Source organism: Amborella trichopoda, chromosome 13 (assembly GCF_054954075.1).
Source record: "Amborella trichopoda isolate Santa Cruz 75 chromosome 13, AtrichopodaSantaCruz75HAP2 v2.0, whole genome shotgun sequence".
In the NCBI taxonomy this organism is placed as follows: domain Eukaryota; kingdom Viridiplantae; phylum Streptophyta; class Magnoliopsida; order Amborellales; family Amborellaceae; genus Amborella; species Amborella trichopoda.
In genome coordinates this window covers 39,625,509-39,647,361 of record NC_142348.1, presented here as the reverse complement: position 1 = coordinate 39,647,361, position 21,853 = coordinate 39,625,509, and the positions used below count along the sequence as shown (strand labels likewise).

Genomic DNA, 21,853 nt, shown 5'->3' with positions numbered 1-21,853 from the left:
ATCAGAGCATAACACTTGCTTTTGCCATGTCCCTTACGAGCTGAATGAGGAGGCCAAATTGACTCGTTGAAGAAGTATGTGCAGATTCATTATCAATTTTCTTAACTGATGTACTTACCATTCAAGATGTCTTCTCATCAACTGATTGGTTGCTTTTTCTTGTGATGTTGTCATTGTGCCAAGTATTAAAAATAATGGTACCTTTTTAAAGAAAGGGTACACACACAAATGAGAGAGACAGAGAGAGAGAGTGAGTGCCAAAAACTTGAAGGAACACTGCAATATCGTGAGTAAACTTTGTACTGTGATTTGCTTGCATTGATGAGTATATGCTAATCAATGAAAGGTTAGTTGTCATTAATCTACGAGTCAGTAGGACACTCCCATGTTATTGATTAAACCACAATCATTAATCATCCAGTCATGGAACTAATTACAGGACAAGATGAATCCCATTATTTAATTACTTTCGCATTCTTGTTTCTTCTCGACTCCTGCTACAAGTATAAGTTTTTAAAAACTATTTTATTTCAGCATCTATTTGTACATGGTTTTTAGGCTATCTCTGCAGATCATAAGGACCGGCTTACCTTACAGGGACTGAACCACACATAATAGTGGTTAACGCCACAGCCAAATCTGTCGTACACATGAAAATAACCAAAATATATAAAAGGTTGAAAACATGCAGATATATGGAGCGCATTACGAAGGTTTCATGACAATCCCTTGGAACACAAGCATAATGGTTTCTAAAGCCAAGAGTATGTCTGCTCAGGACACCACTATTGCTTTCTAGAACAACTTGAAATATTGCATAGGCTTGGTCATTCTGTTTGTGCATGTATGGGGAGAGATTTCATGTCACCTTTCCATTTTAATATAATGGAACTGCTCTTTCGAAAAACCATGTTTATGGCATTCGTATCATTCCAACTTTGGCATACACACCCTCATCATCCCAACAACCAATGCCAAAACAAATAAAATTGAATTTGCACCCTAAAAAATGTCAAAATAAGTCACTCTCCAACAATGAATCCAAAGCGTCAATTTAGTAGACAATGAGATCTAGGACTTCAAAACTCTAAACCAAGTCTTTCTTTTCATCTAGTGCGTAATGCCATCTATTTGGGATAGAAAAAGAATCCATGCAAGGCCAAGATCTAATCATTCTTTCAAATAGACAAAATATGTTCATTGGTTTTTTCTTAAAAAAAAATAGGGCATGGTTACAACTTTGTCATCTTCTTCTTCTTCTCTTGTTTTCTTTCTTCTCTCTTTTTTTTTTTTTCGAGATGATTGTTCCTCATAGTGACTGAAGTGTATGTTAAAGAAATACAATCAAACAATGATCCTAATATGGTTTATGAAGGTGTGTTTCATTACATTACCAAAAGCTACATCAAATCACCTCCCTACAAGTTGTGAATTTCTTATTGAACCTGCCAATACTTTTAAGAATATTGAAATTTAAACCTTTAAGAGCTCAAGATCCATTTTTTCTTTTTAAAATTGTCCATCTATTATGATAAGGTCATTCACAAAATTTGGGATAAAACATTCCTCTAAGGCCTGCATCAAACCATCCAATTCAAACGGAGGACTTATGTTCATAGGGAGAGAAAAAATAAAATATTTTATTGCATTTTCAAATTTCGCTTTTTTTTAGATTGTTCATAGAGTGAAACTAATTTATGTTCAAAAATTGGAGTTGCACAAATGGCCCCAACGTAGTTTCTGAGGATACATTTCATGAGGATATGTTTCATAATATTACTATCATTGCATGAAATTATATATATATATATATATATATATATATAGGGAAAAGATCTTATCAGCCCACTAGCTGATGGAATAGTATAAGCCCAATGGCCTAGATTGAATTTGGCCCAATCTGATGGGTGCATTTTGTAGTTGAATATTAGCCTTTATTTTATAAATCCAAATTACTTGAAATTTGGAGCCCTAATAAAATATTCACATCAAGGCACACCTGATAAAATATTTAAAAAATTATTCATAAAAATTAAATTAACCAAACTACCCCGATAACTTCCAGGGGTCTTTGGTCAATTTATTTTTTTATAAATTATTTTTTTAATATTTTTTTTAGGTTCGCCTATTTTTCAAGAGTAGCCGCTCAAACTTTCAAATGAATTGGATTCATAACAAAAAAAAAATCAAATTCAAATACGAAATGTAGTCGTGACCTTTAGATCGGCTCATATTCAATCTGGATCATTGGGCATATACTGTAGCTGTCAACTAGCGTGCTGACCTCAAATATATATATATATATATATATATATATATATATATATATATATATATATATATATATATATATTGTTAAAGAAACATTCAGTTACAAAGACAATACTATATAGAAATTGGCAAGGTTCAACATTTGGAATACATATGATTAAATGCAGTTACCAGTGATAACACCAGTTCTCCATGAACTGTGATGGGAGTTCAACAGCATCCCACTCTATACCACGAATGCCGGAAACCAACCCTTCATCTTCCTTAGTAAGCATATGTTGAAGCGCATGACCAAACTCATGAAAGATAGTCTCAACCTACATTCATAACCACCAATTGATAACCGTTGAAAGAAAATTAAAGGGAAAAGCCAAAAGATTTTAGACCCACATGGGAGTACACTACCCAGTTACTTCCTCGGATAAAACGTAATATAGGAGTAATTCTAGGACCCCTAATTGTGGGCATGTAACAGCTACAACCCATAGAATAACCTCGGCAAAAATAAAATCCAAACTGAACTATGTACTAAAAATAATAATAATATCTCAAGATTGAACAGAGAATGTCCAATTTTTGAGGGGCGAGATCCAAGTATCAGAAAACTCATAATTCAAAATTTTTCTTTTGAAAATCATCATTAAGATTCTTAGGTGGTCCCAAAATTTCAGATTGAAAAAATCTCCCCAAGTAGGTCTTTTGAGTGAGGGAGTAGATGCACATGATGCTCTCGCAGAAGCATAGTGTACATGCTCAATGGAAAATATCATTCACGGGGTCAAAACCCTATAGAAAATCATAAAAGAGATCAGAAACTCTCAAGTGACAATAAAGGTTTTACAATTTAATTTTTACTTGTAGGTACCTCCTCAAGAAAAATGCCCAAATTGCCCATATTTAGGGTTGGTAAACGCACACAAGAAAAGGGGCATTTCAGTAATTAGACCACCCTGAACAAACAGGGATAAACCCATAATTTGGTTGGTGCCCCTTAGATGGGGTAAATTACTGAAATAACCATTTTTGTTAAGGGTTCCCAACCCTGAACAATGTTAATTTGAGTATTTTTTAAGATGCCTTTGAGGAGGCACCGGAATGAAATGAAAATAAAAAAGAACCCCTCTAGCCTTAATTGGGATGTTTTGAGTGACCACCTTAATGATCTAGCAAGAGGCTTCCTTTACATGTTATTTCCAAAATACAAGGATGTGTTCCAAGTACTTTTAAACAGCTAAAGATTTAATTATCAAAATAACTGGTTTTCCATTGGGACTAGTTTAGTAAAAGTCAAAGTTGTAAGAACCAAACCAGACAGGTTGGTTTGGTAATGGATCAGTCCAGTGGACGAGTGAGCCCAGGGAACTGACTAGCAAGCTTGGGCACCAACAACTGGCCTCTCCATGAGTCCACTGCCACACTGGCCCAATCCTCCAAAGATCAAATTCTATACATTTTTTTTTTTTTTTAAGAATAAAAGTTTACAGGGGTTTTATCTTTTACCTTTTCAGTTTTGTATAACGGACTAGGTTTTATTTGGGATATAAAGACAGACCATTAGCGTGTGTGTGTGTGTGAGAGAGAGAGAGGACATAGCAATCCCTCCCTCCTCTCTCAACTTAGAGAGCCAAGGACCTACGGACAAAGTATGGCCACTTCTCCAATCAAAATCCGTCCAACTGGAGGAAATCTTCAACCCCTAGGCAAGTGTGAGTGGTTATTTTATGCTTTATTGTTTTAGATTTAAAGAAAGAATAAGAAATTATAAAAAATTACAGTTTTTGCTTTTAAGGCGTTTACAAAAGAATTGTTTGTGAAATTGTTTCTATTTCGGCTACAATTTATTGTCTCGTGAAGGGCTTTTGTAATTTGTAAAAGCCCATAATTGTAAATCCAAAAATGTGAAAGAATAATAACAATAATTTATTTTGCATTTTTTGCTTGCATTTTGAGTCTAACATTATAAGGGCTTTCTACAATTCGTAAAAGCCCTTGAAATGTAAAACTGAAAATCCAAAAAGAAGAAAATGGAAATTTATTTATTTATTGTTTTTTTTTTAACTGTTAATTGTTGTATAAACGTGAAAGAAAAATAGAGAGGTTAAACCATAATGCCCACAACATGGGCCTCTCGGCAAAAATGGAAATTTATTTTGTGCAAGTATTTTTGCAATTTTAATTTTCACATGTCAATGGGTTTTATAATATTTAAAAGCACTAAAAATGTAAAACCAAAAAAAGAATAAATAAAAAAGACTGAAATTTATTGTTTGCAATATTTTGGTAGTTTCTGTTTTAAAATTTTAAGGGCTTTTACAAATTGTAAAAGCCCTTAAAATGTAAAACTGAAAATGCAAGAAAAACACAGAAATTGATGTTGTGCAATTATTTTTGCAATTTCAATTTTTAAATTATAAGGCCATTTACAATTTGTAAAAGCCCTAAAAAGCAATACAATGCCTGCAATTTTTTTTATATTTTAGGGTTTTGAATTTTAAAGACTTTGACAATTTAAAAAGCCATTAAAATGTCAACCCAAAAATGCAAAAAAATAAATAAATAATAAACAATCTTATGTGCAATTTCCTTTCGTATTTTTGGTTTCAAATTTTAAGGGCTTTCATGATTTGCAAAATCCCTTAAAAAGTTCGTTTTGTTGCTTTTAATAATTTTTTGACTTTTTTCTATTTTTCTAGATTTTCCAAAAAAAAATTAGTTTTGTAAGTTACCTCACTGGTCCGGATTGGTGGCCCCACTTAAGGTCACCAGTCTGGTCCGAATAACATTGGAGAAAGTTTACAAGGCTACATAGGTGACTCACAATTCATGTATTGGTCAACATCTCCTGCTAAATTTCTAAAGAAACTGGAAAATCACAATATAAACTGCTTTCCTCCGCTAGGAAGTAGAGACAAGCTTTTTTCATTTCATACCCCTCTAAACAAACAATAGACTGAAAAAGCTATCAACCATGCAAATTAATAAAGCCTCGGTTCCGACATTCACCTCACGGAAAGTCATAAGACTCGGCTTACTCCCGACAGGAGGTGTTTGATTGCAAACCACGTGAGCAATTGGCAACCGAGTAGAATTGCTATTGTGTGCCATTACACGGCTTCGACCAATAACCTCATCCATCCAAGCCCCACCACGCTTCTCCGAAGGCCTCGAATAAGGATCAAAATAAAAATATGCAATTGGACTGCCTGACAAATCTTTAACACAATAGAATCTAACATCACTATTCCAGACCTGAAGAAAAAGGAACACTCAAGTTATTCCCCAGAAAAGCACACACATACACATGCATCCATGCGTACTTTTGCATGTGCACATCTAACAAAACTCAAAAAAAGAATGCTAGGAAATTATGCAACAAATTAACTTACAGGAGCAACGCCATCTGCTGGTTCAATCTCAATCTCAAAGAGCACATTCACAAGGTTGAAGAGTCCGTCCAAAACTCTAGGTAATGAGAAAAATGGCCTCAGTTCTTCCTGTGTATTTAGAAAAGAAGACGACCCGTATAATTAATTTTATGCAATATATGCGACCTAAATAATTCAACAAACATTTGATTCATGTAACTTCTGTGAGACAATCAGAGATGTTATTTCCAATCATCTACAAATACAACACATGACTCATGACTATGCAGAATCATAGTAAAAAGATGAAATAATCCAATGCCCCTTGCATTAAAATAAATGGTTACCAGTAGAGGTTTTTGCAGCAATATAACAGGAAGTTAAACAATGATATTGTTGACAATAGTTTGAGTCAGAGGCTGAAAACCACTTTTAAGTTAGGAGGCACCAATGATAGGCAAGATCAGAAAGCAAGGAAGCTGCACTTGCTGAATTGGATCTCCTAATGCAGAAGAAACTTGAAATTCAACATCAAGTGTCAAGCAAGAAATAGGCCAATAAACAGATCTAAGAAAGATGAAAAAATGGCCAACAAGAATAGAGGAGTTAGCAATGGAAATGAAGCAAAAACAGTCATGTCAATAGAAACGAAGCACAAACAGTCATGTTGATCCCCAAAATCCAGTATAAGAAGCAGATAAGCTACAATCACCATGAACACATGAATAAACATAAAGTCAAATGTAGATAATCCAGAATGCAAGATCTACTGGTAGGAATGAATGTTGATGACCAATAAAGAGTGGCTCGTAATATAGAAGTCGTACAATGAATATTGAATTTAAGCACTAGAACATGCTTGGCAAAACAGTTGTTAAAATAAGTTGACCAGAAAATGAAATACATAAGAATGATTTCATGGCCACAAATCCAAGGCATTCCTATGAGGAGAGCTGTCAAGAGTTATAAATGTGAGACCCCACAAGCTCAGATGATAATTAAACAGATGCACCCTTGTATGTATAGAGAGAGATACTTTCTTGACAGGTAGAAAGAAGGTATGCTAAAAAAATGAAACACTTAGGTATGCTACTATCAACAAGGAAACTCTTAGATGGACGAAGATAGTTTTTCTCCAAAAGATAGAAAGAAATATATTATATTACAAACATGGAACTCTCAGATATGATATTTTCAACAGGGAAACTCTTTGATGTGAGGTTATTCAAGAGAACAAAATAACAGGACATACATACGACAACTAGATTCAGAGAGAAGTTGAATTTGATTATCGATTCTCCTCTCCCAAACCCAGCAATTTCAATAGTTCTGAGATTCTTAGTATTTTGGTGTCGAATATTTAAATGCCTTTCCATAAGCTTCACTTTGAATGAAGCAGAAAAAGCTCCAGAAATATCTCATTTGCTAAATTCCATGGAAAAACATCGCTTCCCCAAACAATATCTCATTTCGAAATGTATTTGCATTGCTTTTCTGAGCAGCTCATTATTGGCAAAATATGCAAGAATCAATAAGGTCATAAGGAAGAAGGGCTTGGAAAGCCACGTCCAATGTAGAAAACAAGAAGAAATTTTGCTTCCTTGAGCAGGATTTCATAAGAAGACATGCCAAATATACTGAAGAGGAAGGAGCAGAACAGAATGGATGACCAATTCAAGCAAGTCCAACATCAAAAGATACCGAAAATATTAATTTGGAGGGTAGTATTAAAATATTATTACAAATAGTTTCAAATAACCAGGTTGGACTACCCTGTTTCTTTCATACAATTTTAGCTCCATGACAGTTTTAGCAAAAGAAATTAGCATAGCATCTCATATGTGGTTAAAACACATATACAACCACATTCAAATAGAAGTTTTTTTCGAAATTCACATTCAAAGAGAAGTTTTAAATCGCCCCATGAATATGTGATGAATGTCATAATGACATTGAAGCTACATTTATACATCTTACCAAATAACATCAGCTCAAAAGGAAACATTACTCTGCACTTATCGTATTGATGAGCAAGTATGAGCCTTAAACATACAGCATAGGGTGGGTCCAAGAAGACCAGATCCATATCATGCTTTGTGACAGAAGATGCTGAAAGGGGAATATCAGTAAACAGATTTATTCTGGCACTAGGGATTTGCCATGTTATCAGGAAGGACCTAATCCAGTGTTCCCGTTTGCAAGCATAAGAAAAAGGTTGGTTTAATAAGACATAAGGTGTTTACTAAGTTCCTGGTAACTGCAATTTGTTAGGTGACTTCCTCTAAATGCTTTATTTTATCTTTCATGAAAATATCAACAGGCAATACAAAACACAATAGGCATGTGTATGCATGTGTGCACAACGCATGCATGGAATTAACATTTCAGAAAAGCGATGTTTATCAAGAGCAAACATATAGAAACTAACCACCAAGTATGACATAAATAATCAGCATTACAAAGGTGACATTTCTAACAGTTTTTCGCACTCTCAACTTCGATGAATAGGCAGGAAACAAAGCAGAATTAAGTATTAGGGGTCATTTGGTTCGCATGAAAGTTTGACAAGAAATTATTTACACACAAAATATTTACATATGCAAACAATATACAGGAAAAAAATTACAAAAACATAATTTTTTTCCCATTTTTGGAAACAGGTAGAGAGAGGGAGCACAGCAAACTTGAAACTCTGAGATAGTTTCTCTCTCTAAACATTTTGAAATAGTCTCTAAATTTTGAAATTTGATATAGTTTCTCTCTAAAAATTTTGAGAAAGTTTTTCTCTCTAAAACTTAAATTTTGACATAGTTTCTCTCTCAAAAAACTCCGAACCAGTTTCTCTCTCAAAAAATTGAAATTTGAGATAGTTTCTCTCTCTAAACACTTTAGAGATAGTTTCTCCTTCTAAACATTTAAATATAGTTTTTCTCTAAAAATTTTGAGATAGTCTCTTTCTACAGCTTAAAATTCGATATAGTTTCTCCCTCTAAAAAATTTGCTATAGTTTCTCTCTCTAAACTTTAAACTTTCAGTTAGTTTTTCTCAAAAAAATTGAGATAGTTTCTCTCTCTAAAAAATTTAAAATTTCAGATAGCTTCACTCTTTAAAAACTTTGAGATAGTTTCTCTCTAAAAAGTTTTATGCAGTATCACTCTCTAAAGTTTTCAGATAGTTTCTCTACCTAAAACTTGAAATTTGATACAGTTTCTCTTTCTACAAATTTTGAGATACTTTCTCTCTATCAAAATAAGAAATTGAAATAATTTCCCTCTCTAAAAATTTTAAAATAGTTTCTCTCTAAAAATTTTAAGATAGTTTCTCTCTAAAAATTTTGAGATAGCTTCTCTATCTAAAACTTTTGAGATAGTCTCTCTCTCTAAAAACTCTGAGGTAGTTTCTCTCTAAAAATTTAAATATGATAGCTTCTCTCTAAAAACTCTACGAAAGTTTCTCTCTAAAAATTTAAATATAGTCTCTCTAACATAGTTGAGATCGTTTATCTTTCTAGAACTTGAAATTTGATAAAATTTCTCCCTCTAACGATTTTGAGATAGTTTCTCTCTTTAAAACTTAAAATTTAAGTTAGTTTCTCTCTAAAAATTGAGATAGTTTCTCTCGCTAAAAAATTGAAATTTGGGATAGCTTTTCTCTCTAAAACTTTATTATACTTCACTCTTTAAAATCTTAACGCAATTTCTCTCTAAAAATTTTTAGATAGTTTTTGTCTCTAAAACTTGAAGTTTAGTATAGTGTCTCTCAAAAAAAATGAGACAATTTTTCTCTAAAATTTTTTTGATAGTTTCTCTCTAAAAACTTGAAATAATTTCTTGCTCTAAAAATTTTGAAAAAGTTTCTCTCTCTAAAAATTAAAATACAATTTCTCTCTAAAATTTTTGAGATAGTTTCTATCCCTAAAATTTGAAATTTGATATATTCTTTCTAAAAAAATTTTGAGATATTTTCTCTCTGTAAACTTAAAAATTGAGATAGTTTCTTTTAAAATATTGAGATAGTTTCTCTCTAACAATTTTGAAATAGTTTCTCTAAACCTTTGAAATTTGAGATAGCTTCATTTTAAAAAGTTTGAGATAGTTTATCTCTCTAATAAGTTTCATGTAGTTTCTTTCTCTAAAATTTTTTTAGATTGCTTCTCTCTAAAACTTGAAATTTGATATAGTTTCCCTCTCTAAAAATTTTAAGATTCTTTCTCTCTAAAAGTTACAAATTTAGATAGTTTCTCTCTATAAAAATTTTGAGGTAGTTTTTCTCTCTAAAAATTTGAAATTTGATATAGAGCTTCTCTAAAAACTTTGAGATAGTCTCACACTACAAATTTTAAGCTAGTTTCTCTGTCCAAAAATTTTGAGGTAGTTTGTCCATCTAAAATTTGTAAATTGAGATAGCTTCTCTCTAAAAATTTTAAGATACTATCTTTAAAACTAAAAATTTGAGCTAGTTTCTCCCTAAAAATTTTGAGATAGTTTATCTAATTTGAAATAGCTCCCCTCTCTAGAAACTTTGAGATAGTCTCTCTCTAAATATTTGAAGTTAGTTTCTCTCCCTAAAATTTTTGAGAGTTTCACTCTCGAAAGTTTGAAATTAGATGTAGTTTCTCTCTAAACGTTTTGAGATAGTTTCTCTCTAAAACTTAAAAATTTGAGATAGTTTCTCTTCCTAAAAATTTTGAGATAATTTCCCTTTCTTAAATATTTAAGATAGTCTCTCTCTAAACCATTTAAGATAGTTTCTCTCATTCATTTTGAGATAGTTTTTCTCTCTTAAACTTAAATTTTGAGATAGATTCTCTTTCTAAGAATTTTAGAATAATTTCTCTCCCTAGAACTTAAATTTTGAGATAGTTTAATTCAGGATCCGACAGCAAAAATAACTCCGCATAATTTTTTCCCCACCTCATGAAGTAGGGAGAGGTCCTTTCAAATGAAAAGAGTCATTATATGGTAATTTTTTTCACATGGAATAAATTTTCACATATGTAAAAGTACGAATCAAAAATATTTCCATACGACAGAAACGTTAATAAAAAGAAAGGAACACACCTCATTTATGTCATACTTTGTCTCACGAAGTCTTTCGCTCCAAAATCCAGTGTCCCAGTGTTGAAGATCATTAGCTTCTACGGCTCCTTTTTCCCTGCAAAAAGTCCGCAAGTCTTCCATATCTGCAAAAGTTATGGTACATAGATGCTTCTTAACTAGGTATTCAGGGACCAAAGCTAAGGTTTACATTTCAAGTGCATAAATCAAAAGCCACATACATGAGCTTTAGCTCAGAGACTAAAATTGACATGGAGACATAAGACACATAATTACAGAGAATAACAAAAAGAATACAAGAGTCAATGATCTTATGCACCACATGCATAGTGGGTTAAATAAGTCTGGCATATCAGGTTGATAAATGCAAGTTAAACTCCAATCTCAACCATTTGAGGATAATTGTAGATTTAAGGTACGAAATGGACGAGGAGCATCAGTACGCAATATGCCTAGCCCTAGTTGTTGGACAATGGATAACAAAGTATTCAAGGCAAATAGTAGCGCTGTTGGTAGCCACTGGATGGTTGGATAGTACATTCAGCACTCCGTTATGCAAGGATTGTTCTCTTTTATCGGCCACTCCACCATGCAATTGTCCTGGACACAACTGTGACAGTTGAGTCAGGTGGAGTAGCTAATCATATTAGTGCAGTTCATGTTCAAGAGCCCAAATGCTGCCAGCCCTCAAGGAAGGGATGTCCAAACCAAGTGCAACTCATAGTTCTCGAGATCTACTATTCTCATTACCAATAATATGAAAGGTGAGGCCATGTAGAATTTCATGGTATAAATTAAAAAATTACCTTTTCCTTTATTAATAACTGGAATTTCTATTTGTAATTGCCACAAATACAATGCAAAAATAAACATACTACAATATAAGATCTTTAACTAATTGCCAAAAATAAAACTTTATTCAAAAATTGAAGACTTACATTATGAATACCAATATAATTAGGAACTCTAATCTAAGCAGGAGTCCTAGTCTAAGTAGGAATTCTAATCCAAATAGGACTCTTCATACAATTAGGATTTCTATAGACAATAAGAATCAAGAACTAAGAATAAACTTGTAAGTAAAACTGGAAGACTTACCAAACCTTTTCTCCTAGGGTTACCCCCTTAGGGCTTATCACAACCTACACCCGATTACTAAACAGATGGCGCACTCTGATCCTTTGGTCCTGCTAAATCCTCTAAATTGGGAAGCACCTTAGGAATATTCTTTCATGAAACTATGGGTCTCAGAGCATCGGCTAAGAAATTAGTGTATTTCTAACCACTTGTATCCTTTCAGGCATTCCACTACGTGGCACATGCCTTTAACAAGATAGGGTTGCGCATACCCCCCCTCCTTGACCTAGATAGTGCGTGCCACCCTAGGCTCCTATGGGTGGGTCGTGGCATGCAACCCTAGATGGGAGAGAGACGGCCAGAGAGAGAGAGGTCTGAAAGTAAGGTAATAAGAATGAGGGGGGACCCCCCTTTATGTAGGCCTCAAGGCCAAAGGGTATTTCAACTTGAATTAGAAAACAATTTGACCTTAGAAGCCCAAGTAACCTATGAGTGAGAGAGATATAAATTAGAACCATCCATTCTTGAAATCAGCCATCTTGATTTAGGAAGGAATCTAGGGAAGATTTCACAAACAAGTGGGATATCTTTCCCCTTCCAGGAGTCCATAAAAATCTGGAAAGAAGCAGGGCATTCAACCTATCTATGGCGTGTGGCCCATGTGGGACTGCGCCTTGGCCCCCCACATCAGTCCCACAATGCCCCCACAAATTTTCCGAATATCAGGATTGCCCTTTTTAGGATTTTCAGCCATTAATGTTTTTAAGTAAATTCTATTGCTTTCTTAAATTACAAGAGCACAATTACAGTTGAAAATAGTATTTTTGATGCCCTTAAAAATTCCACAGTGCTCAAAAATACCTCTAAGGGTAGATTGGCACCAATGGTACCAGAACAGTGACCATCATGGCACTCCACTCATGTAAGGATCTGTGATTCATGACTATCTTCTTAAATCAATCCAACGAGATCCATGACCCTTAGTCATGCGCAGGGGCTCATGATTTGGCCCGTAAAGCTAGCCAATAAAGAGTAGAACAACAGACCTAGTATGTGAATTATAGATTCCCCCTGAGGAACAAGTCGCATGCATATATCACGATTGTGCAAGGGAGACTCTCTCTATGAACATGTAGACATATCCCTCTAAAGGATTGCTTCCCGGAATGCGGCTATTATACGTACATATTGTGAGGAAGTCTGTTGAAAATTTGGCCCTCCCTCTCAAAAGCCTACAACCATATACAAGAGAAGTCGAAGCTCTCCTACCATACAAACATCGTTCCTGGGCATCTCTCCAACTTCAACAAGGGATCACTCTCTAGGAAACCTCAATGACAGTGCCTATGCCCAGGGGAAAAGGATCTTGGACTGCCCAACCCTAGGTCAATCAAGCAACATACACTCTCATTGAGATGCACAATTCACTATATTTATTATTTTTACACGCTCTCATGGGCTTTAAAGGCCACAAACCCCAACATAATGACGATAATAGGGGCATGTGGTAACGAGGCCAAGGTTGGTGGCTATTCTCAAGAGGTAAGGATGAATGCATGACAATTCCAACAACTCAATAAGCTTGTTTTAGGCTTTTCATTTCCCAATGGTCCAGGACAGCACAGTAGCTCCAACCATGTTCCTAATACACCCCCATAACAGTGCGCGTGGGTTTCCTTTGGCTGCTGCATTCAACTTTCTAATGTTCTTTGGATAAGACAGAATGGTTCTACCACAAGCCCCTATTATTGTCATGGATCTAAAAGTGTCTGAATGTGAAGCCTATAGTACATGGATCTACAAGAGAAAAAGAAAAACCCCCCAAGGCGTCACTTTCCCAAATCACTCTGTCTGTCATATATGATGTAATTGGGGTTTTTTATTTATTATTTTATTATCTTTAGGAAATTGAAACTTAGGTTTAGAGTTATTTTGGGTTTTTATTTTCCTTTAGGGGCATTTATGTCTTTTCAGTCGTAGATTGAGGGGTAAAATTGAAACTTTATTTTCTTTAAAGACGAAGGGTTGGGATTTAACTAGGGTTTCTTAGGAACAAGTTAGGTTTAGGTTTCTCTTTTTCTATAAATATGTAACTATCATACCAGAAAAAAGAGTTAGCACAGCGAATAAGAGTTTATTTTGGGTCTTGTGAAAAGATCTTTTTGGGGTGGACTCCTTGCAGACCCTGAGAGAGGTATATCTCTCATCTTTTATTTTGTATCTTTAGTTTCTGATTAATTTACTTCTTTCCCATCTTCCCTGCATCAATATCACTGATTGATAAAAATGTGCTCTAGCTCCCACATATTGGTGAGTATATTAACCCAAGTCCAAAGATATAACACTTACAAATTTTGCTTACTTGAATACAAGATGCTTCGAATACAATGACCTTGGACCAAAATTATATCAAATACAGTCAAACTTTCAACATATAATGGGCATTACATACACTCAGAACAACATATACATGACCTCACTTTGTCCCAACACAACTCCCACTCAAGTTGACTCTATGGAGAGACTCACGTTGATGATACAGAGATTAAAAACAAGGCAATACAATGCCACTTAAATACAAATTTCAGTCCCTTGTACAAATTCACAAAACATACACACATATGAATTGCAAACTTGCATAATCTCCATTTTCCATAAACAAAACTGCATTAATTTTAAATCATGTTTAAAGCCAAATTTCAAGGCTCAAAGTGCCCAGTTCAACCACCAAGAACTTACATACACCTCATATTATATTTGCTACTGATAGCGAAAGATATATAGGGAAAGTATATAAAGAGACCATTTACCTTTGGTACAAGATGGTCACAATTAATCTTGACCATTGGATGTAAAATTGGGTGGCTGCATTTATTTCATTGACAAAGCTCACAGTTCAAAAGAATTTTTTTCGAACTTTGTGACACACCCAAACTATCAAATTTCACATCGGATGGTTGTAAGTAATTGTGACCTCTCTATACCAAAGGTAAATGGTCTCATGGTAGACAATCCCAAAGATATATAGTCCAAAATAAATCTCAGCTGTAGGAAGCATGCAACAAGGAGCTTAACCAAATGAGAATGCTAGAAATAAGAAAAACTATTGAAGTGGGACGCAAGATAAACAACGTGCGGGGGGAAGAAAGAGAGGGAGAGAGCAAGAGAGAGAAAGATAGAGAGAGAGAGAGAGGGTGTGTACGTGTCAGTGATGGTGTATGCAAAATGGAGGCAATGGTAACCAAATAACTAAGTATGGAAGTGGAAAATTTTCGAATAGTAAGGGCTTAGTAAATTTTTGGAATAGTAAGGGCTTAGTAAATCATGATTCCAAAATGTTTTTGAAATTTTTGGAATAGTAAGGGCTTAGTAAATCATGATTCTCAGGTCACTAGGAACAAATTTTGCTATGATCATAAAATGAAAAAAGTCAGAAAATTTCAGCAAATTAAATTCATGAAAACTTCATGACACTATGCGCAAGTGTAGATAAATGAACTCCGCATCAAGGCTATCAATCTAGGAATACAAAGGAGCAAGGAAACTTAATGTAAAAGAAGGGTAAATGACCTTATACCTTGCTCTTAATGGATGATTACAGCAAGAAAAGATGATGTAAAAGATGGAGGAAAGCACCCTTTTAAATCCAAGGCTCAAGGAAGAAAAGCTCTCCAAGGTCACCATGGGTGAGGCACCATGAGGGGTGTGCCTCTCTCTATCTTTTCTTCTCACTCCTCTAACTCTCTAAGAGCTCAATAGAGGTCGCATGCCATTGTCTCTATGATTGTTTTCTCACTCTAAAATTAGGTAATTAAACAGAGCTAGGTCTAAAGAATTTGTATATCAATTTTAAGGGAAGGTGTGTGGAAGCTTCCGCTTTATTTAATTTGCACCATTGATGAAAGACATCTACGGGGTGAGAGAGAGCTAAGATCCTAGCCATACACCTCACAGAATGGCTATCGTATGTGTGGATGTGATTTCACACCATTATCCCCTTTAGCCCTAATTTCATTTCATTTTAAATTTCAAAAAAAAAACCTAATTTCATTTCCAAATTTCCCTCATGAATTCAAACTCAAATTTGATATTTAAATAATTATGTGATGCCAATTTTGCCCATGGTAATTCAATAAAATGTGTGAAAGCAATGGCACAGGAGGGGCATGCCCCTCTTCTTTCTCTTATTTTCTCTCTCTTAACTTATCATGAGGAAAAAGGTACTTTTCTCTGTTGCCAACCTAGCTCACACACAAAATAAATAATAATGTGACACACGGCATGGTTATGATCAATTCCTATAAGACCTAGAGCTTAAATAGAAATATTAAACCATATGGCCTATCTAGATGATTAACCACTCGTGCCATATGCACATACGTGCACAATTAAATCACCATGCACAATATTAAATTACATAGGCTCATTACACAAAATCACACTTATCATGAATAAGTCACCATAACAAACAATACATATATACATGTCACCCAAAGTGTGACACATCAGCACCTACCATTTGGCCACCACATGTGTGGCCTGTCCTTGGGTGGTAATTCAAACAAATTTCAAAATTATGATTTTTGACTCCAAACAATTCTATAAAATTTTCAAAAATCATCTATAGTCATATTTACTTCATTTGAATAAGCTTGGCATCTAAGGAAAATATTTTGATGGAAACTAGGATCCGTTAGGATATAAAGTCAGTTGTAGGGCACGAGCACTGCACTCAACTAGCCCAGGAATCCTAAGTCATATTCTCAAATTACCCCAACAAGACCCATGTCCTACTTGGCTATGGAAGGGCCCATGCTTGGCTCATCAAAGTTAAGTCAATATATGGCCGGATCCGGGATTATAATGGATTGCAGATTTACCCCTAAGGGACATGCACTCTTACAGATGCAGAGGTTTTCTTTCTAGCACATGAGCATGTCTCTCCTCAATGGACCATCCTGAGTGAAAGCAGTTTCCCATTTTGCGACTGTCATATGCACATGGTTTGAGATGGCTCAAGGTCAAGAGTTTGGCTTATGTCCTCTCAAAGCCTAGCTTCTCACACAAGGCAAACATACAAATTTCGAGCCTATAACGATCCTAAAAAATATAAACGCCAAGAGGGTTCTTCGTGTCATAGACAATGCCCTGGATCAGAACCCGTTCATGAGTGATTTTGCCGACCCTAACTAGGGATAACCCCCCAAACCCTTTGGGCATGAGTAACACTAGGGCTCATGATCCAGGGTTTTGCAGCTCTACAGACACCCATTTCGGATGCCAACCTGCAAAGATCCAACAAGTCACAAGGTTCATGTCCATCCCACTGGGGACAAGAATCATAAAAACCACCACAAACAATGGTGTCAAGGTCTTGAAAGGCTATAAACCCAACACATACAAAACCAACTCTTCCAATTCTGAATCCCTAGGGCTTCTTTTCATTGAAGATCAAATTCACATTCTAAGAGCCAAAGAAAAGCAGTTCCACTTCTCACTCTGTACTGCAAGTTAAAGCACTAATCCTGTAAAAATGAGTTTAAAAGTCCTTCCCACACCATCTAGTCTCCAGAGATCTACATATCCCTCAATCTTCTGGACAATAAACCTCATTGGACAAGATAGACTATCTTCCCTAAGATTCATCATTCCAAGAAAATTCCCTATAATTGGTCTATTTATGTTGATGGCCTATGGGATCCAAAATAAAGACAAAAGCACTAAATCAATGAGCAATTCATGGAATAATAATAAATGGTACAATGGAGGGTGTTTTATTCATATCAGGGCTATGAGGAATTGCATGAAAGACAAAAAAAAGGAAACTCATGGAATAATAATCAATAAACCACTACCGTTATCCAAAAGAGCAAAACACTCATCAGAAATACAAAAACGCATCTTTGTAGAAATATGTTCATAATACCAGCCCACAAATTCAAGTTTCAATAGTATGTAGGAAAACCAGACTTAAACAAACAGTGAATTCATTGAAGCCAAAGAAATCCACAGGCAAAAATTCTAAGTCATTATGATGAATATATTGCGTAGTGAAATATATATTTCCTTCTGCTGTTCCCCATTTTACTTTTTTAATTGATAGAAAAGTCGAAAGAATTACAAGTTTATAGAGATACATTTCCACGATGAGATTCACAATTCATTAGGTTGATAGAAGCTGAAATACAATATTGCATATGCAGATGGCTCAATACCTCTGACTGCAGCATCCCAGGAAGCACTACGAAGTTTTTCCAGAAGCTCTTCCGCCTTTTCAACAGTAGCCATTTTCTTTGCCATGCTTACCTTAAGACAATAAATCTACAGTAAGTAATTTACACAAAGAGAGAACCCAATAAACCTACAGTAAGTAATTTACACCAAGAGACAACACAACACAACACAACACAACACAACACAGCACAACACACGCATGCACGCATGCGCGCACACACACACAAACACAGACATTCGAGAAGAAAGTGAGTATCTCCCTTACCTCAGCATAGTTATTGTACCCTAGCAACTTAGCTTTCTCTAAACGTAGCTTCAAAGTTTGATTTATGATATCTGTGTTATCAAGATCTCCAGCGGCAGCTTTAGTAATATGAGCACGATAAACTTTTTCACGCAAAGACCGGTTTTTTGCATGTTGCAAAACAGGAAGATAACTCGGAGCATCCAAGGTAATTAACCATGGCCCATTTTCAGCACTAGCTCCTTCATGCCCCTGAAGTAGGGAAAAGGATGCAGCCAATGACCATTTTATTTACATGCCACATTCGAAAGACCAATTCAGAACAAGTGTTACATGGCACATTTGAAAGGCCAATTCAGAACAAGTAGACCATATTACAAATAAGATACAACATAAGGAAAATAACTCAAACCAAAACAATTTTATAAAGGGATACCTTGGAAAGTGCCGTCTGTGCAGCCAGACCAAGTACTGTAGCTGGAAGTCCTTCAATTTCTTTCTCATCAGTAATCAATAATTCAAATTTCTTGGTGGCGTCCAAAGCATTTTCACTGAATTTCTGGGATAGTTTTTCAAGCTCCTGCAAACAACTAGAGAATGAGAAGAGCAAATTGAAAAGCATAAAATGAAATGAAAAGCCTAAGAGAAACACGCAACCTACACAAGATATACTAAGACATACAAATGAAAACATAGTTCAGTTATTCATTCTATTGGTCTCAGTTACAATGCATGTAGTTAAATTTAAAATGGATTTCCAATATTCTTTCTCAATAATGAAATGCACTTTATTTTCCCTCTTGAGAAATTCTACTAGAGGTTATGGTATGGTCAAATATCAACAAGACAAAACAATAGATATCTATAATATGGTTCAAGAAATGAACTTGTAATCATATTTTTATAAAGCTAGATCAACGAACGCTAGCTGTTATTAGGTTCCTTGTCACACCTAGAGAATGTCCATAAAATGTGTTTGTGTGTGTACATATGCATTCACACAATTGTTTAGCAGTGAAAAAGCTTCACCAAAATTCCTTTTCATCACCATCCCCCCTACTGCATAGTTGAGACCAGGGAGTTAGTATGTGAATTAATGCATCTTATCCTCGTCTACTACGTGAATAAGCCTTAATTCAATCGGTTTAAAAGCAAAAAAAAATTCCTTCTGGCACACATGATTGGATTGTGCTTCTCAAACCTCTATGTCCATCCCACCTTATCCTGTACCAATAGAGTCATCCACACCCTTGTAGAGGGAAGGGGAACGGAAGGAAGAGCAACACACCATAAACCTTTTTAAGAGAGCTCCAATGTTGTCCACTCACCATTAGTGTCTCGCTCACCATAAAAACCTCTTATATTCCCCCATTCACCCCTTTTTTTTCAGTCCATACCATCCCACGGGGACCTGTGTTCCATCGGCTCCCCCAAACAACTACACCCATATTGTCTGCTGCCTTAACAAACTGCAGCATCTGATTTGTATTGATGTCTAAAGGCTAGCAATCCCTTAGGAAGAATATTTCTTCATTTTGCCAGTATCTTCAAGTTGACGACAATGCAACATTCAGCAACAATCATCATATGTTCTACATCAATTCAACTGGGTATAAAGAGCTCAAATTTCTTATGCAAGGAAGATGAAAATCACATCACTAACTTAAGCTCTACACTCAACATGGAACATTGAAACAGGCCACCACCACAAAGTAAAATTAGTGAACTTCATTACAAAAAGCCAGCCTAAAAAGGAAGATGCCAACCTGTTGAATTTTGTTAAACTGTTCTCTCTTCTCATCATCCAATGCAACACCATTGAGGACTGCCTCCTTTATCTGGGCTGCAACCACAAAATGACAAACTCTGAGCTGTATTGCAACATTCAGGTTTCATATGAGCCATGGTAACATCGGACTTCAAACTTTAGATGTAATAACTAAAAGACATCTAAAAAACTGGACCAAAATAAGATAACATGAAACACCTACCACTCTGGAAGGCGAAGGTAAAGATTATGAAAATTGAAGGGAGGTTAAGCTGGGAAACACTTAGTTCACAGCCCTAATTCATTTAGCGAAACAGCAAACCAAATATATCAATGGGACTCATTCATGAAAGCATTATCATGAATCGATTCCCCCTAAGTTAATATGTGCAAATAATCATGTGGCAGAAATTATTTTATTTGCTGTAATATAGGAGGATTACCTTTCACGATACGCTTACGAGATTCAGACAAGGCCTGCCAACTTGAAGATTCTTGAATAGCTTTAAACGCATTGAAAATGGGCTTGCTTTGTCCCAATCTAAGTACAAATTTAACCTTCTCTGGCTGCAGAGATAAAACTTTTGTAGTTAAATGAGTGGTAAGTCACAGGAAACTATGGCTAGTGCTACAAGAAGTTAGCTTTCTATTAAATACTTTAGGAAAAGGTTTCAATCACCCTGTTACATGATTAAAAAATAAATAAATGATGCCACTGAATACCCAACAAAAAAGAAATAGTATGAAGGAAAACCACAACTTTAGAAGTAAAATGCTCAGCAGTGACCCTGGAAAGGAAGCATGTTGGTTGTGACTATGTTCTTTTCTTTCCAGTGAGTCCGTCATTATTTCATGATTAGGATAATTTCTACTTTGTTTTGGCTCCAGGTGCTTTGTTTTTGTGTTTTCTTTCCAAGATCCTTTCGCTGAATTTCTGGATATAGTTTGATATTTTACTGTCTCAGGCATCAGTTCCAGATTTTCTTGTTATACTTTCTCTCTTCTCACATGGAAGGGGGTGTTTCAAGAATTTTAGTGTTCCAAGAAGCTGGCGCACAGGTGAACCTGGGAGAGCGTGGTCAGTTTTGAGATTAGGGATCATGGGTTTATTTGTTAGGGGAGGAAAAGCATTTGATGGACTCTGGCAACAAATGAGATCACGTTGGTGGCCACTGCCACTGGGGGATCTAGGTGCAAGAGGGAAATTTCTTCTACTGAATATGGTTATGGCATTTGAAGATCACAATTTTGGACAAGAGAATGATAAGAAGATGCAGACCACATAGATAACAATTTCAAATGGGAAATTGGTTACGCAAAAGGATTGCCGAAATTACAAAAAAATATGTGCAAAATTACTATCAAAATCACAAGTCACCTAGCTAAAATAGTAGGATATTTCCACAAGAACAAAAACATAGCTCATGATATTCGAAACACATAAGGCTCGGGTAAGCCTAATCGTCTCTAAATTTGAATAAACATGTATTGGCCTCCAAAGCTCAATTAAACAAGAGGGAAGCACAATCAAAACTAGCCAGATCTGTGAGGTGCCTTTTAAGGCCTTGATGCCATGTAACATGTACCCTTGGTATTGATTTCTTGGGCTCCAGTGGGAGCTTGGGCCGCAAAAGGGGACAGTTAGGCGTCTAGCCTATCCATTTTGACTCAGGCCTAGGCAGTTTGGGGCCCTAAAGAGGTATCTCTGAGTCACGAAAACCCTTAACCAGGGGGTTTAAGCAGTGGCCTGGTTGTTACTATGAGGGCTTAAGAGTAATCCCTTAGTCAAGGTCATTGTATGCACGTGGTTGGAGCCAGGACAATATTCCTTGCAAAA

At 35.5% G+C, this 21,853-nt stretch overlaps 1 protein-coding gene across 2 annotated transcripts in view; it reads right to left on the bottom strand.

Moving 5' to 3' along the window:
- LOC18446438 (organellar oligopeptidase A, chloroplastic/mitochondrial) overlaps window positions 1-21,853 on the bottom strand; it is a 52,886-nt gene that overhangs the window by 20,395 nt on the left and 10,638 nt on the right. For both annotated transcript variants that reach the window (XM_088854731.1, XM_006856555.4), the window contains 9 exons: window positions 20,460-20,583; window positions 20,015-20,091; window positions 18,685-18,828; window positions 18,270-18,500; window positions 17,986-18,076; window positions 10,697-10,818; window positions 5,658-5,765; window positions 5,275-5,520; window positions 2,443-2,588 (listed from right to left, as the gene is read on the bottom strand). In XM_088854731.1, coding sequence (XP_088710857.1) covers window positions 2,443-2,588; window positions 5,275-5,520; window positions 5,658-5,765; window positions 10,697-10,818; window positions 17,986-18,070 — 707 coding nt within the window. In that variant the 5' untranslated portion in view covers window positions 18,071-18,076; window positions 18,270-18,500; window positions 18,685-18,828; window positions 20,015-20,091; window positions 20,460-20,583. The remainder of the gene's footprint in view (window positions 1-2,442; window positions 2,589-5,274; window positions 5,521-5,657; window positions 5,766-10,696; window positions 10,819-17,985; window positions 18,077-18,269; window positions 18,501-18,684; window positions 18,829-20,014; window positions 20,092-20,459; window positions 20,584-21,853) is intronic.